We start from the raw sequence: 17,502 nt of genomic DNA on the forward strand, positions 1-17,502 counted from the left end.
CAGATGTCCATCATAAAGCAAATACCTGTGTCATAGTATGTGGAGGCTGAGGCTTTGGAGCTCCAATTGCAGGGTGTGATGGCAGAGTAATTCGTGTGGTAGTGTCACGAGATGCCTGAGGCCTCTGAATACTGACAGTGGCTGGAGGGGGGTGAATGGTCAGTCCTGCACGCCTGAAAGAGTAAAAATTTAAAATACAGACTGCTTTATTTAATGAAATTAGCCATGGCACTGGCTGGCGAAACTACTGTACGGAAAACATCAGAATTCCACCAAACAACAGGGATTAAGTTAGTAGTACATTTCATCCATAAAAGCTGCTTTGATGGCCAAGATTCAGTACTTCTTAACCACATAATTCCTGCTAATTTAAGATATGTATTTAGGTATAAACCATTATCACGTCAATCTTAGAAGACTGAAACAGAATTCTGTGAAAGTATGGCCCATGGATCAAGGAAAACTTTATTAAATGTTCTAAGAGTTAATGAAAATACTTTATATTTTCTTTGGCTTTTATTAACACATAAGTATCAAGAAAATAAAGGTTTGCATTAGAATTTTTGGCAACTGAGTCCCGGGGCACACTAGGTACTGAAAATACGAGTCCCAAGAAACAGCTCTGAGTCCCAGCACCTCGAGGCGGCTTCGCTGTATTGCACGAGCGCCGAATTCAGTACATAGAACTGCTAATTTCAGGAGCTACGTGAGTGTATTGCAGTGTGCTAAAAAAGGTGGTGTGGAAAATGATGTCATGAAAGCAAAGTGTATTTAAGTGTATGTGAGATTATGCAGTTTCATTTTTGAAAAGGCAACAAAAAAGTAAATTATGAATAAAGGTATTCGTTTTCAACAACACTGTAGGGGCACAAGTCTTTTGAAATGAAAAAGCTGTTGAATCTAGTTATTCTTTTTACACATTCAGAATTGGCTGGAAATTTGTTAAAGTGAAGCAGAATAAAATAAAAGAAATAACTGAAGATTTATTGTTTTTTAAGCTATTGTATGAGCCACAACTCGAGCCAATTTCATTTAAAGTTAAACATGATGACTACTCCTGAGATGTATCGCGCCAGACCACCTTCAATATTTTGTCAATTTTAAGTTTGTTTGATTTTTCTGAAAATTATTGCATGTCAAAGCATCACTCTGTAGAGAATAAACCATTGTGGGCAGCAGCTATTTGGCTTGTTGGTGCACAGACATTTTCAGATCTCTCCAGAGATGTTCAATCGCATTCAGTCATGGGCTCTGCCTGGGCCACTCAAGAACATTCACAGAGATGTCCTGAAGCCACTCCTTTGATATCTTGGCTGTGTGCTTAGGGTCATTGCCCTGCTGAAAGATGAACCATCGCCCCAGTCTGAGGTCAGGAGTGCTCTAGACCAGCTTTTCATCCAGGATGTCTCTGTACATCCCCACAGCATGATGCTGCCACCACGCTTCACTGTAGCGATGGTGTCTGGTTTCCTCCAAACATGAGTCCTGGCATTCACACCAAAGAGTTCAATTTTTGTCTCATCAGACCAGAGAATTTTGTTTCACATGGTCTGAGAGTCCTTCAGGTGCCTTTTGGCAAACTCCAGGCAGGCTGCCATGTGCCTTTTACTAAGGAGTGGCTTCCGTCTTGCCACGCTACTACATAGGCCTGATGGTGGATTGCTGCAGCGATAGTTTCTTTTGGAAGGTTCTCGTCTTTCCACAAATGTACCAGAGCTCAATTTTGAGCCTCACGGCAAAGACAGCAAATTAGGGATGGGGCCGATCTAACCTAGTATCGGTGGGCTTCCAATACCAACGTAATTCACGGATGGGAAATTTCCGATACAACCTGCGCAGTTTTTTGATCCAGGATCTGTGTGTGTGTGTGTGTGTGTGTGTGTGTGTGTGTGTGTGTGTGTGTCCTGAAATGTCTTGCTGGCTGATGTGCTCTGCTGGGCTGGCTGCAGTGTGCAGGGGAGGAGGTCCATTCCTGCAGTTTGTAGCCAGTGCACTGACACTGGTTGCTGACCAACTTTTTCATCACAACCGAGAAGAAGGGTCCCACAATTTACCCAGACTGACTCCAAATATGAGAACATTAAGTACAGTCATTTGTTTTTTGATGGTTTTTGTGGCATCTTGGAAATGCGCAGTCTTTAAAATGGTACATGTACTCGGTCCGTGTGTGCCCTGTGTTAGCCAGTGTAGGCGAGTACCTGCTGTTAGGAGCCCACCCACTTGTACTCCAGGCACACATGCAGGATTGTTAGTTACTTCAGCCAGCTTCCTTAACACTACTCTCTCCTACGAGGCTTTGCTCCTTGCATTCAAACTGCTTAGTATCGTGCTGCTGTAGCCTCTGGATTTCCAATTTCAACAGTGGCTTCCTTCTATAGATGTCAGAATACTGAGCTACCTGGTGCTTCTTGGTCAGTGTGGGGGTTGGTCTTCTGTTCATCCATAGTTCCCACATACACATTGCATGTAACGTCTCTCATTGGGTCTGCTGTCACAGTTGCATTCCATCAGTTCCACGTGGTCAGTCCTTGTCCATGTATGTCTTGTTCCAGTAGCCATTAGCGTGTTCTGGTTCCTCAACAACTGACGCGGACCTTGTTAACCCGGGCGACGTCTCAGCCGGTATGGCTTCATTCATTTGTCTCGCAGTCTTGATTTCGAGGTAGGCTTACTGGATGTGTGTCCTGACCGGGGTTTGAAACCACGACCTGTTGTTCCAAAGGCAGCAATTCCACCATTATCCAGCTGTGCATATTACACACACACACACACACACCACACACACACACACACACACCAACACAACACACACACACCCACACACACACACACACACACACACACCACACACACACACACACACACACACACACACACACACACAGGTAAGCTCTGTCAACTCACGCAAGCTGGGATCCACAAATCTAGTTATCTGAAACTGCATGTTGAGGTTGACCAAAAGAAAGTTAAAATCAGTTTACCTTGCCAGTATAGTTTCTACAATTTGAAGCATGATTCCTTCCTGGATGGTGATGATTTCTTCATCTGGATTGGATTCGGGATCATCATCTTCCTCCTCAGGCTGCTGCACTTCATTGATGAGGACCTCGTCAGTGCGGATAATTCTGGATGATGATTTCTTCATCTGGAGTGGGTTCGGGATCTTCTTCGTCCTCGGGCTGCTGCACTTCAGCGATGAGGGCTTCGTCAGTGCGGACCATTCTGGATGATTCGAAATTTTTATTTTCGGTTTTGGATGTAACCTTCCTCTTTAGATCCTTCCCGCCAGTTCAGATGGGGTTAGAATTTATACACGTGCTCGAGGCCCGCGTGTGGGGGAAAATTTATACTTGCGCCCGCCCATGCCAAAAATGACCAAATTTGATGAAAATGTTGACTTTTATACAGTAGTCTAAATTTTCAGGGTCCACAAATTGACCGCCAATAATGCCAAAATGCGAGTTACGCATATGTGAGTTAATTGAGATCACCCATGTGTGTATATATGTATGTATACAGATACACCCCTGGGGTCTGCTTGAACACCACGTGTACTGATTAGGGTGAAACTTCTCATGCACAAAGACTGATGATTGACTTATGTTAGATGGAATAAAAGATAACAGGAGGTTTCCACACAGCATACAGTAACGTGAGCTATATCAACACATACCTGTGAAACTCACTGTGATGATATTCATCAGTAGAGGATTTCTTGTACACACAGCAAATCCATTCATGCCCTAGTGAAGAAAACTGTTGTACTACTTACCCATGTGCTACCTCTGCAGAGTGTGTAACGGTTGGGCTGATAACTGGGGACTGAGTTCGAGTTGCTGAAATAGGAGCTACCACAGTTGGAAGCACAGCTGTTGAGGTTGTTACAGTGGGGCGTGACTGTAGACAAAGTGAAGACACTATTCTTCAGACTGTCCATAAATGGCTTTCACAACTAAAAATTAAGTAAATCGGGGGCACCTGAATAGTCTGATGGATGATGTGCTGCACTGTAGGTTGGCCACTTGCTCCCGCAGCTGGTCGCAGGACAGTTTTGGAGCTTGACATAACAGCTGCTGCAGCAGCCCCTGCAGGACATATAATACAGTGATCTAGCAAAACACATTGCTACAAATGATAAGTCAAAAACAACTGTAAAAAGCAAACAAATGTCAAGCCTGGAGCATTTATCAGAGCATACACACCCCGCGGTAAATGGGAAGTGAAGGTCTGAGAAGGAACTGTAGGAGCTCCAATCTGCAGTGTGGGGGCACTGCCCCGAATGATCTGAATGCTAGCTGGCATCAGGTGGTGCAGGTTACTGGAATGTCCCTAAAATATAGTAAAAACAACCCAGAAGGTTCAGGAAATAAATAACGAAAATAAATACAATTCTAAAATTATAATTAGCAAGAAAAATAAGGAAAAACTCAGATCATTCACAGTGTCTTCACCTGCTGACCACTGATGGTTGCCACGGGAATAGAAGGGGTTGCAGCAATACTGCTTTCTATGGTGACTGTAATATGACTAGGCACCTTAGAGGGTATAGGGAGATGAGCCGGGTTGGAAGCTGGTGCTGGAGCAATCAGGCGACTTTGCATGGGGGACTTCAGGACAGCCTTTTAAGAAAAGATAAATCATATACATACATATGGTAAATGGACTGCATTTATATAGCACTTTCCATCTGCATCAGACGCTCAAAGTAATTTCTAATTATGCCACATATTCATCCATTCACACACTGACATCAGGGTGCTGCCATGCAAGGTGCTCACTACAGACCAGGAGCAACTGAGGGATTAAGGACCTTTCCCAAAGACAGTGATTTTCCAGACCGGCTGGCTTTTGAACAGAGGATCCTCTGATCTGAAGACAAACGCTTAACAGGCCTGTCGTCACACCTTGACGTATTTAGCCAGCATATGCCGACGTATGATAAATATGCTGAACAAAGCTTCTCAAAGCTACTGGCCCCACCAAAATTCTACTGGTCCAGACATACATGCGCAGCTTAAACTACAGTGCAGAAATGTTAAAATTTTGATGCAACTTTGTGCATTCTAAGGCTGAAATTCTTGAACACCAAGACTGCACAAAATTGCCATGAGTTTACAACTTTTTTGCATTTCAGTTTTTGTTTGAACATGTTTATATTTGAACTTACTTTGTACAGAACTTTTTGTGTTATTTATTTACATGTTATTCATTGCTAAGCAAGTCAATAACACTTGTGCAGAATAATATTAAGCATGTTAAATTGTTACTATTTAATGTTATTTTGTTTGAAATTTTCATGATTTTTTTTTTAAGTTTAAGTTTACATTTACTTAGCATTTAAGTGATGTGAATGACGAAGTCACCTTTTTCCTGGCTGTTGTCTGCGTTTTTAGGTGGTTGTAATTTAATTAAAACACGGTGCATTACCACCACCAACTGTTTGGGTGTGGAGCATTAATGGATTCTGACATACACTATATTAATACGGAATTGTGGAGATAAGGGAGGAGAGAAAAAAGTGGGAGAAATTACACTCAACTATAGTCTCTTGAATAACCCTATTAAATGCACGCGCCACGCATGGACAACATACATTTCTTTGACTTGAAATCTCGTTTCCACAGTGGCGCGTGCGTGAGACTCTAGCATGAGCGTGGTGTGAGACAAAGACAAATATGGCAGACTCTGTGAAGTTTCATGACATGGAGATGTGACAAAATTTGATTCTGCCGGCAGGAAAAAAAAAAAAGGTAAAATAATAGAATTTTGCAAATATGTGTAGTGGGCCATCATTTTATAAATTGTACTGGGCCATAGTGGCCCGAAAGTGAGCCAAACTGCCACCAGTCAAGCAGGAAAATGGCAATGTCGAGCCCTGCTTTATCATATCGTACTATACACTGTTTCCTAATAATTGAAGTCAATTAAATCCAAGACATTCTGTGACTTGAAAATGTTCATGTGTCATCCCCTCATAAAGAAACCTGACTGTCAACTCTAAATAAAATAACAGCAACAATAATAATCCTTGGTTTGCCCAATTACTTTTGGCCTATAACTATATATACACAAATGGCCATAATTCCTCAACAGTTAATGCAATATTTTTGTTAAACCCCTTGAGTTAAAACTGAAAGTTTACACTACAAGCATATCTTGAGCGTTAAACCTCACCACTATCGTGGTGGTATAGAGGCAAAATTACAAAAGCTGTCACTGTCCAGCTACTTATGGACCTGACTATATATCAACACTGCCCTGCTTCATGCTAAAATCTTATTTTGTTCACTGAAACTGCAGTGACTCACTTAACTGCACATAAATCTGTGCATTTAGAGGGTGTAATGAACAACAAAAGCATGATTACTGTTGTACTTAAACCCTACTTTATCAAAATTTATGTGACATTTTTGATGTTTCTGATATATCAGATTTTTTTCTATTCATTTTATACAATGACCCTAGAAGTTGTAATGGCAAGCAAAGTAATCACCTTCATCTGTCCTTCAGTGAGGACTGCAGTTTGGCCCTGTGGGAGGTGGACAGAAGAGGCAGGCACAGTCACAGGTGTGCCAGGCTGGATGGGCACTGCTTGTGGAGCAGCTTGTGGCTGACCGTGGTTCTGGACTTGTGGGTACGGCCTGACCACCATAGTTTCTTGCTTGTCATCTCTGAACGCCAAGGTCGCTGCACTGCCAGGAGGTGGATGATCCTGTTGCCCATGATCAGCATCACGACTGCTCTCAGCATCTACACCAGCTAACAGAAAAAAGGTACATGACTCAAAACTGTTTTAGGCTCAACAGTTACACACACATCTTAAAAAAAAAAAAAAAAACAAACCGTGTGGGGTGTGGAACGATACACTAGCTCCGCGATGCAATACATATGATACACCTACCATGATTCAATAATACCACAATATGTAATTACATCATTGTTCACACAAATTATGTAGAAAATAATCTGTGAATGTAATCTTTTTAAAGAAACAAATTATTCTGAACTGCAAATTGTAATCATTTATGTTATCTGTTTCCTATTTGTGTATTTTATGAATCATTTATGGTTCTGCATGTGATCATTATTTTTTCCATGTAGTAGCTGATTTTTCAGTTTCACAGGACTCATTTCAAAATAAGATGCACTCCAATACAAGCCACACAATACTGTTATCGCCATCTACAATGTATCATTCCACCTACAAAAACTGTAGGATTATATATATATATATATATATATATCTCGGCTGGCTTGGGAACGCCTTGGGGTTCCCCCGGAGGAGCTGGAGGAGGTGTGTGTGGATCGGGAGGTCTGGGCGGCTTTGCTTGAGCTGCTGCCCCCAGTGACCCGACTCTGGATAAAGCGGATGGATGGATGGATGGACGGACACTACACACACACACACACACACACACACCACACACACACACCACACACACAACACACACACACACACACACACACACACACACTACTCGTCAAGGGTTGGACACACTTTCCCAATCAGTTTAAACAACTTACCACTGCATGCATCCATATCATTTACAGAGTTCATCAAGTGAACATAGTTTTCTGAAGTTTCAAACTTGGGTTTCTAACTCATCTTCAATGCATCATTAGTATGAAGCTGTTAGCACACCTGGGAGTCATGGCTTGACACTAATGTCACTTGACTTGAATGAGACAGTGCAATCTTACCATTTCCAACACCCCTCCCTGACATTTTCCTTTGGCCAGCTTTCATTTTATTACCAACAGTAAGTTGTGTCTTGCTGACTGCCTATGGACTCTACGTCCCAGTGAAGTGTGCTACAAAGCATGGATTCTCATTGGCTTTGAACCAAAAAGGGGAACAGTCAGAGCACATTTTTATTTATTTGTGCTTGGAAGCAGTTGAATGATTGTGGGAATGGGGCTATGTGCCTGAATATCGGCAGCAGTGATGTGTTTAAGTAGCGTGCTAAGTGGAAGAGGCAAAGACTATGCTGTTGGTACTGATAGCATGATCTTTTTCAATCAAAGAAATGCTTGTTTTTTTTTTTTTTGTCTTTACATTTCCCATCTCAGTGACTGTTTTCCCAATCATAGCAAGTCTAGTAAAAGGTGTTAATCATTTCAAGTTGCCGGTGTCGCAGACCGAACAGTTCCCCCTACAAATTGGTCCGCCTTGCCTTCACTGCACATGCGTCATTTCGGACCACAGCAGCACGTCTGAAATGGACTCTCTACACCCAAAGCAATCAAATGGATTAATGGGACTATTAACCATCAGATGACAAGGTAAAATCTCTTAAATCATTCAAAGTCAGTTTTAAGCAGAAAATGAGGCGATAACTAGCGAGTCGTTAAGGACGCTCTGAAATGACGTAGGCACTGCAGCAGGTGAAATAATGCAGAATATATGTGGAAATGATTGTTGTACAAAAGCTTCAGATATTTGTCACTGAGACAAAGGATGACTGGAGTGCAGTTTTAAGTAGAAATGAGGTGAATCGCTGGTGACACAGAATGATGCTGCTGAGGCTCCGAAATGACGCATGCGCAGTGAAGGCAGGGGGACCGTTCAGTCTGCGACACCGGTAATGTCAAAATGTCTCCCGTTCTTTCTCTGTGTGGCTGTGTCCTGCACGCAGAGATGAACATATGGCTACTGAGATATTTTGTTGCCGACCACAGTTTAGCTAAAACTAAAATTACACGCAGATTGTTTTCCTTTTTTGGAAAAGTGAGCAGAGTGGTGGATAGCAGGGGTGGTGGGAAAACTGATGGAATGTGGAGTTGGTGTCAAGAAGGGCATCCGGTGTAAAACCTGTCCCAAATCAACATGCAGATCCACCTCTGCTCTGTTATGGTGACCCTGAGTGAAAACAAGGGAGCAGCCAAAGGGATTTACTTTTACCAGAGTGGTGGAAAAGTACAACTCACTGCATTGAATGTGGACGGGGCAGCGGAATTTCTGTGCTTGATTAATGATTGCAATGCTCGGGCCACTCCATACATTGCTTGAGCTTTAATCTGAGTGTCCCACCCCTAATTTTTAGTAGAGCGTGGCTATATGCCCAACCATTGGTTCAATAAAGTAAATTTGCGAGCATATACGCCCAACCACAACCGACCAGTGAGCACGCTTGTAAGCTCACTTTCGGTTTCAACGCGGGAGGGAAAAAAGGGAGATATTTTCTCACCGGCTGCGGGAGGGTTCGCAGCACGCGGAGGAGCTGTGATCTAAAGTGGTTCTGTTTGGCTCATCACACCCAGGGAACTGTGTCAAACTAACACCATCTTACAGCCAACAAGCAGCATTTTGTCCAAAAACTGTTTCGTCGTTGCTAACAGGCTTCCGTCCAAAATGTTTATGAAGTTTGTCTGTTTTCATCCATTGCGGTGTTTTCGCAGTAATGAAAGACGGCGCCATTAAATGTGTCAAACATACGCCGCAATAGAGCCTTAAAAAGTGGTGTAAAAACGTAGTTTAGATGCACAAAACATGTCAAATACACGATCACGGTTGGGCGAATAAGGTAGGACATTATATTTATTTGCCCAACAGTTGGGCGTATAGCCTTTGCCTTTTTAGTATTGTTTAGCATCCTGACTGTCTGATCTTCGGCAACCTGAGTGAGCAGCCATTAGCATTTAGTTACCTGGTGGGTTTGATGTTTGATTAACAGGGACCAAGTTTGCACCTGCAGGGATCTGAGGGGGCACCTCCACTTGAAGCAGGCAGACCATGCCGTGGGAACTGCTGGGAGCTCATTTTAAACTATTTATGACAAGAAACAAATTCAGATTTGTTAACGCTGAATGAATATAGCATAAACATAAAGTCAACTGTGCACTAAGCCAACAATAAGAAGCGAGTCGGGTTGTTGTGGAAGAAGTGTTGAAGGCGCTTTAGTCATAAACTTTAGAAGATTAAAGTTTAAAACCGTTACAAAGAATACAACGGGTTGTGGCTCACAAGGACACAGCCACACAATCCTTACTTATTAAACACCAAGCTAACGTGCATAAGCGCTTATATTAAAATCATCATAACCGACATAGTCTTATTCAGGTCAAACACCTTTACTGTTGTTTTTGTGCTCGGCACTATTACAACTCCAAAGCTAGCGGCTAACCGATAGCAGCAGGCTAACATAGCTAACCATGGTGCCTCCTGCTTTGCATGCAAAAACTGAACTTTTCCACAACGTACGACATAGTAAACTCCTCGTGTCTTACACAAACATATTTCCATGTGTACAAACATTACCGTGTCGTGGATTTAATGAGAATTGGTCGTTCGTAGGATTAGAATTTTTTCCATTCGCTTTTTTCTTTTCCCAACACACAAACCGGAAAACGCTTAAGAACGACCGGACCGCCCTTCTTCATTCCACCAATCAGAACAAGCGCAACCAGATCGCTGACGAATCACAGCACAGCAAATGATTTAACCAACCCAAACCGTAGGATCTCGAACGATGGCAACGAAGCTTTTAGAAAACACTGAACCAAACGAAGCATTTGCTTCAAAAAATAATTTCTCGTTTCCTAGCACTCGAAATAACTGCGATGTCGACATCTGCTGGACAAATGACAGTCACTACACTACTGACACTGAAGTTTTCTAAGGTATGCAGACCAAAGATAGCACACGCACGCACGCGCGCGCGCGCGAACTGTGTCGGCACATTCAGTTGTAAATAATTTCACCTTGAAAATATACTTTAGCAGAATGTGAAGTGGCATCACATTCATCAAAACTAAAATCATCACTTTTACATCCAGTTTTGTCCAGACAAGTCAGGGGATGGACACATGAACATTTCCAAGACACTGAAAATGTCTTGGACTTTATTTACCTCAGTTATTAAGAAATTCAAACAGTGTGGTATCTCTGTCCGGAGGAGGCAGTTCCAAAAAAAACTGAGTGACGGTGCAAGAAGGTGACTTAAGGAAAGCCACCAACACGAGAAACAGTCCTGAAGATCTTATCGGCTATTTCTGTGCCTGCGATTTGACAAATTGTGTATAGTGCAAGTTTTCTGTTTTACTTCATTATTATCCAGCTTCCTCGTGGAATGGTACAGAGAAGGCTTTCCTTATAAAGAAGAATTGAAAGTTTGCCAGAAGGCCAATGAGAGATGAAAAGCCTTATAGATTTGATCTGTTTTGTTGTATGAAAATCCTGCTCTCCTCAACTTCACTATGAAGCTGTGACTGTTATCCAAAGGGTTCACTTACTTATTTTTGAATGAATGAATGATTTTTATTCAGCCCGCACGCACAGACAAAATCTCTGATTTACAAAACAAGTCAAGAGAAAACAAAATTTAAAACATATAGAACAAAACTCAAACAATTTACCAATTTAGTGCGGCTGAAAGGGTGTGGGCAGAAGCAAAAGCTTATAAACGCCCACCCTGTACATCAATTTCTGTGTACAAACAAAAAAATAAATAAACACAAAAAAATAATTACCAGTCAGCAATGTAACGCAGTGAAACATACAAAGTAACACAACAGACAAACAACAAAAAATAGCCACACAGTCAATTTACTTAATTATGCAAACTATAACAAGTTAATATATTATTTTGCACCATCTGTCATGCTTAGTTTTCATGTTACAAGGTAACATACGAGGTCTATTAGATAAGAAACCGACCCTTTTATTTTTTTTTTAACTATATGGATTTGAATGACGTGCGATTCCACCAATCATGCTTGAACCCTCGTGCGCATGCGTGTCGGTGACGTCATTTCCTTGTGGGCAGGCCTTGAGTGAGATGTGGTTCAGCCCTCTCTGCTGAATTCCATTGTTTCACACGCTGCTCGAGACGGCGCGCGTTGCTTTATCAAAATTTTTCTGGACCTGTGAGGAATAGCCGAGTGGACACTATTCGAGAAATTTATCTGGTTTTCGGTGAAAAGTTTAACGGCTGATGAGAGATTATGGGGTGTTTCTGTCGCTGTAAGGACTTCCCACGGAGCGGGACGTCGCGCAGCGCTTCCAGGCGCCGTCGTCAGCCTGTTTCGACCTGAAAACATCCTAATTTAAGGCTTAATTCACCCAGGATGTCATGAGAGAACAGAGAAGATTCAGAAGAGGCCGGCATGAGGACTTTATGCGGACATTCCACTGTTTAAGGACATTTTTTAATGAAAGACGTGCACGCAAAACGACTCGGCAAATCTGTGTGCGCCACGACAGGAAAAACACCTCCGTGTTGAAAACCATTTGTAAAATTCAGGCGGGTTTTGATGGCTTTCAACAAGTGAGTAACTGAGAAATTGTTTAACAGCTTGGGCATGTTCCAACTTGCCCGTTAAGGTTTCCAACGGAGGTGTTTTTCCTGTCGCGACCCCCCGCGGTCGGGTCCGGCCCAACATGCGACTCTGCCCACACGTTCTTTCATTACAAAATGTCCATTAACAATGGAATGTCCGAATAAACTCCTCATGCCGACTTCTTCTGAAAGTTCTCTGTTCTCTGACGACTTACTGGGTCAACAGAGCCTGAAATGTGGAAGTTTTCAAGTTGAAATGGTGAGATGCTGCCGCCTCGAAGTGCAGATCGCCGTCAGGCGCCGTGGACCGTCCTTAAAGCGACACTACCAGACCAAAATCTCTCATCAGCCGTTAAAATTTTTACCGAAAACCAGCTGAATTATCGAATGGTGTCCACATCAGTTGTGCCTTACAGTTTTTGAAAAAGTTTTTATCAAACAAAGCAGCAGTCTCTGAGCCATTCCTAAACAATGAAAAAATGATGAGAGGGTGGGCCACTCCTCACTCAAAGACTGCCCACAGGCGAATGACGTAACTGACAGGCGTGAAAAAACTCTTGCATGCCCACGAGGGTTCAAGCATGTCTGATGTAATCACACGTGATTCAAATCCATATGGTTTTTCAAAAAATAATAAGGTCGGATACTTTTCTAACAGACCTCGTGTGTCACATATCATGGATGTTGACCTTGTTTGACCTTTACTTTGGAGCCTAAACTTTCAACACAGTCAAAACTATTCCATTTATTAATCCTTTTATTTGAACCAATAATTTGCATCATTTTTTACCCAAATTGGCGCAACTTTATCTTTTGACCCCTATACAAACTGAAACTGATCTTTGTCACCATTTTTGGCATTTTTACCCCCATAACTCCAGAACATTCAGTCATAGATAGTCCAAACTATACCTTTTTGGAATCATTATGATCAGACAAGTAATGTGATATAGTTTTCAACATGACTGGAGCATTTTTAAAGTTTGGCCTCTGTGTAATTCTTCACTGACCCCTACCTGGCTACAGCTACCACCCTGGGATGGCTATCATACATTTTTGTGTAGGCCATGATACACTGAGGCTGGATTCTAAGTGTTGTTTCTTCCCTTTAAGTGGTACCGATTAGGTCAAAATTGATGACTGGCTCATGGACTATAAGTCCCTTCAGCTGTTCCCTTGTTTTTGCTCGGGGTCGGCACAGCAGATCCAAGGTCGAAATGCATGTTGATTTGGCACAAGTTTTACGCCGAATGCCTTTCCTGACACAACTCCACATTACATGGAGATATGTGTCAGGGATGGGGTTTGAACCGGGAACCTTCAGCACTGAAGGTTCAAGGCACTCATCTGCACACCAGGAGCAACTTGCACATTAAGGAGCTGGCCCAAGAGCACTCACCAATTCCACTCTCACAAGGATTTATACTAAGGATGTTTCTATGCTGCATTCAGAATCCTACATTCGTAAAGACCAAACATAAAAACCCTACTTTCGGAAAAAGTGCGCTCATGAAATTATGTCATAGATTTTGAGTTATCAGCTACCACGGCAGAGCTAGGCTAACGTTATCTTTAGGGCTAAATGAAATTGTCAAAGATGTCTTTGCTGATGGGTGGTGCTGGTAAATTAACTGAATGCACACAGAATGTGAAAATATTGCACATAGCAGTAGTGTCTTGTTAAAAAAATCATGTAAAGATATATTTTCAGCATTAGTAACATTGTTGTCTCAGTAGTCTCACAGGGGCCAGCATCACTGTGACGTTAGTTTTTCTCAATTGTTTACACAGATTTTCTGAAAGTATGCCTCACACTCTCAGAACTCTACACTTAAATCACAAAACACACAATAGGCAAAACCCCTCAATTCTCCCCAAAAATAAAAGTAATAAAATAATAATAATAATAATAATAATAATAGTGTGCATATGATAACAAGAATCTAAACAATTTATAAATACATTAACAAGACAGTAAATTAACATTAAAAAAAATTATGTAATTGACAGGAAATAAAAGGGTTGAGTTCTTCCTCTAAAAACTGTTGTGGTCTAAGGATCTAAAAACTGTTGTGTGGGCCGCTGAAGAGGAGGTACTGCTGGCCCACCACCACCAGAGGGCACCCTGCCTGGAGTGCGGGCTCCAGGCACCAAAAGGCGCTGCCGCCTCACAGGAGCAGCCGGGGTGACAGCTGTCACTTATCACCTACGACAGCTGTCACCAATCATCTGATCTTCAGTGGTATATCAGCAAAACGACATCTCCACCTCTTTGCCGAGATATCGCTCTACTGAGGAGGTAAAGTACTCAGCCGACTGTGTTGTCTTCCTGACAGGAATACTTGTTGCTTTGTTGTTTGGATAGCAGATATTTTGTTTTTTTTCCCGACGAGAGGTGGAGGTGGTTTTCCCACCATACGTGTAGCTGGGTGCAAACGCACCCACATCTAACTGTTTTTGTTCCTCGCTAGCAGTACCAGATCCGACAAGCGGAGGCAGTGGCCACCTGGGAGTTCGGGACTTGGCGGCTCCAGTATTCCCGGGGTTCGGTGGCGGAGGAAATCGTGTGGTTCGGTTCTGCTTTGGACAGACATCTCTTATCTTCGAGCCTGCCCACGTGGACACATTTTGTGAATGACTTCTTACTACTATTGTAATTCGCCGTGTTTGTTGTGCTTATTCACAACAGTAAAGTGTTGTTATTTGACTTCCTCCATTGTCCGTTCCTTTGCGCCCCCTGTTGTGGGTCCGTGTTCCTACACTTTCACAACAGGATATCTCGGCCAACGTCATGACCCCGAGGGCGTCAACCGGCTGTTGAACGGCCAATGGAAGAGCAGGGCGCACAGGCGTCTGCAGAGGTATGATCGGTGAGTTGCAGCGAATCCTCACCGCTTTTACGGCTCGGTTGGATCTGATGACCGAGCAGAACGTCCTCCTTAACCGCAGGGTGGAGGCTCTCGCCGCGCAGGTGCTGCGGCTCCCCCTCCTGTCCATCCTGTGCGCAACAGTGACGTTCCACAGGTCGTTCAACGACCCCTCCCACCTTCCCCTGAAGCATACATAAGCCCTCCAGAGCCGTACGGGGGTTGTGTGGAGACGTGCGCGGACTTTCTTATGCAGTGTTCGCTCGTCTTCGCACAACGTCCCGTCATGTACGCGACTGATGCTAGTAAGATAGCTTATGTGATTAATCTGCTTCGCGGTGAGGCACGCGCTTGGGCTACAGCGCTCTGGGAGCAAAATTCACGGCTCCTTCAGACATATGATGGGTTTGTGAGGGAATTCAGAACAGTGTTTGATCACCCAAATAGAGGAGAGACCGCTTCAGCCGTGCTGCTGTCAATGAGACAGGGGCGCCGGAGCGCAGCTGCTTATGCAGTCGACTTCCGCATCGCGGCTGCGAGGTCCGGCTGGAATAGCACTGCCCTCCGTGCCGCCTTCGTAAACGGACTGTCGTTGGTCCTGAAGGAGCACCTGGTGGCTAAGGACGAACCGCGGGATTTAGACGGGCTTATTGATCTCGCTATACGATTAGACATTCGGTTAGAAGAACGCCGTCGGGAACGAGACGAAGGGCGTGGCCGGGCACGCGCCGTCCCTCTCCCTTCCGGTTCCGACCGAGTTCCGCCCTCCCCACGCTCCACGGCCTCTACGCTCCGTGTGGTTACAGCTCCCCCTGCTGATGAAGCTATGGACACGAGCAGGGCCACATTTAGGCCACCAGATAGACAGAGGAGGCTGGTCCGCGGAGCGTGCTTTGTTTGTGGCTCAATAGAGCATCAAGTGAGGGACTGCCCCGAACGGTTAAACACCAACGCCCGCCCCTAGAAACTGGGGCAGGGGTGGGCCAAGACATTCACGTGGGACATACCCATATTGCCACACGACTCCCAGTTACAATCCTTTATGAGGATTTAACCCTTCAGGCCTCAGCACTGGTGGACACGGGCTCTGAAGGGAATCTGCTAGACAGCAGATGGGCCAGGGAGGCAGGGCTCCCTCTGGTGGCGCTTGCTTCACCTGTGCAGGTGCGGGCACTAGATGGCTCCCTACTCCCTCTAATCACACATAAGACACCACCAGTAACTCTGGTGGTGTCAGGGAACCACCGGGAGGAGATCGAGTTTTTTGTGACTCCTGCCACCTCCCGTGTGATTCTCGGGTTCCCCTGGATGTTAAAACACAATCCCCAGATCGATTGGCCGTCCGGGGTAGTGGTTCAGTGGAGCGAGACCTGCCATCGGGTATGTTTAGGTTCCTCGGTTCCTCCCGGTTCCCAGGCTAGGGAGGAGGTCAGAGTCCCGCCCAATCTTGGGACGGTGCCGGTGGAGTACCATGACCTTGTGGATGTGTTCAGTAAGGACCTGGCGCTCACCCTTCCCCCCGCACCGTCCGTACGATTGTGCCATTGATTTGGTTCCAGGCGTTGAGTTCCCGTCCAGCAGGCTGTACAACCTCTCACGACCTGAGCGCGAATCAATGGAGACCTACATCCGGGACTCGTTAGCTGCCGAGTTGATCCGGAATTCCACCTCCCCGATGGGTGCAGGTTTCTTTTTGTGGGAAAAAAGATGGCGGACTTCGTCCATAGCATTGATTACAGCGGGCTGAACGAAATCACGGTTCGTAACCGATACCCGTTGCCCTTGTTGGATTCGGTGTTCATGCCCCTGCATGGAGCCCAAATATTCACTAAGCTAGATCTTAGAAATGCGTATCACCTGGTTCGGATCCGGAAGGGAGACAAGTGGAAGACGGCATTTAACACCCCCTTTAGGTCACTTTGAGTACCTGGTCATGCCGTTCGGCTCACCAACGCCCCCGCGACGTTCCAAGCATTAGTTAATGATGTCTTGCGGGATTTCCTGCACCGATTCGTCTCGTATATCTGGACGATATACTCATCTTTTCCTCCGGATCCTGAGACCCATGTCCGGCATGTACGTCAGGTCCTGCAGCGGTTGTTGGAGAACCGGCTGTTTGTGAAGGGCGAGAAGTGTGAGTTTCACCGCACTTCTTTTCACTGGCACGGAGCCCGGACCCCGGAACTGGGCCGAAGAACAAACTTTACGTCCCACCAGAGGCCAGGGCTGCAGTCCTGGACTTCTGTCATGGCTCCAAGTTCTCCTGTCATCCGGGGGGTGCGAAGAACCGTGGCAGTTGTCCGGCACCGGCTTCTGGTGGGCGTCCCTGGAGGCCGACGTCTGGGATTATATCCAGG

General features: G+C 44.5%; 1 protein-coding gene across 1 annotated transcript in view; it reads right to left on the reverse strand.

The window, feature by feature from the left end:
* The window catches only part of sap130a (Sin3A-associated protein a), a 37,446-nt gene extending 27,069 nt beyond the window's left edge, over positions 1–10,377 (reverse strand). The window contains exons 1-8 of the mRNA XM_034180681.1: positions 10,259–10,377; positions 9,648–9,765; positions 6,494–6,759; positions 4,452–4,619; positions 4,203–4,329; positions 3,979–4,085; positions 3,773–3,897; positions 26–173 (exon numbers count right to left, since the gene is read on the reverse strand). Of these exons, the coding sequence (XP_034036572.1) occupies positions 26–173; positions 3,773–3,897; positions 3,979–4,085; positions 4,203–4,329; positions 4,452–4,619; positions 6,494–6,759; positions 9,648–9,735 (1,029 nt within the window). The 5' untranslated portion in view covers positions 9,736–9,765; positions 10,259–10,377. The remainder of the gene's footprint in view (positions 1–25; positions 174–3,772; positions 3,898–3,978; positions 4,086–4,202; positions 4,330–4,451; positions 4,620–6,493; positions 6,760–9,647; positions 9,766–10,258) is intronic.
* Between the last annotated feature and the right edge of the window lie 7,125 nt (positions 10,378–17,502).

This window comes from Thalassophryne amazonica, chromosome 10 (assembly GCF_902500255.1).
Source record: "Thalassophryne amazonica chromosome 10, fThaAma1.1, whole genome shotgun sequence".
NCBI lineage: Eukaryota > Metazoa > Chordata > Actinopteri > Batrachoidiformes > Batrachoididae > Thalassophryne > Thalassophryne amazonica.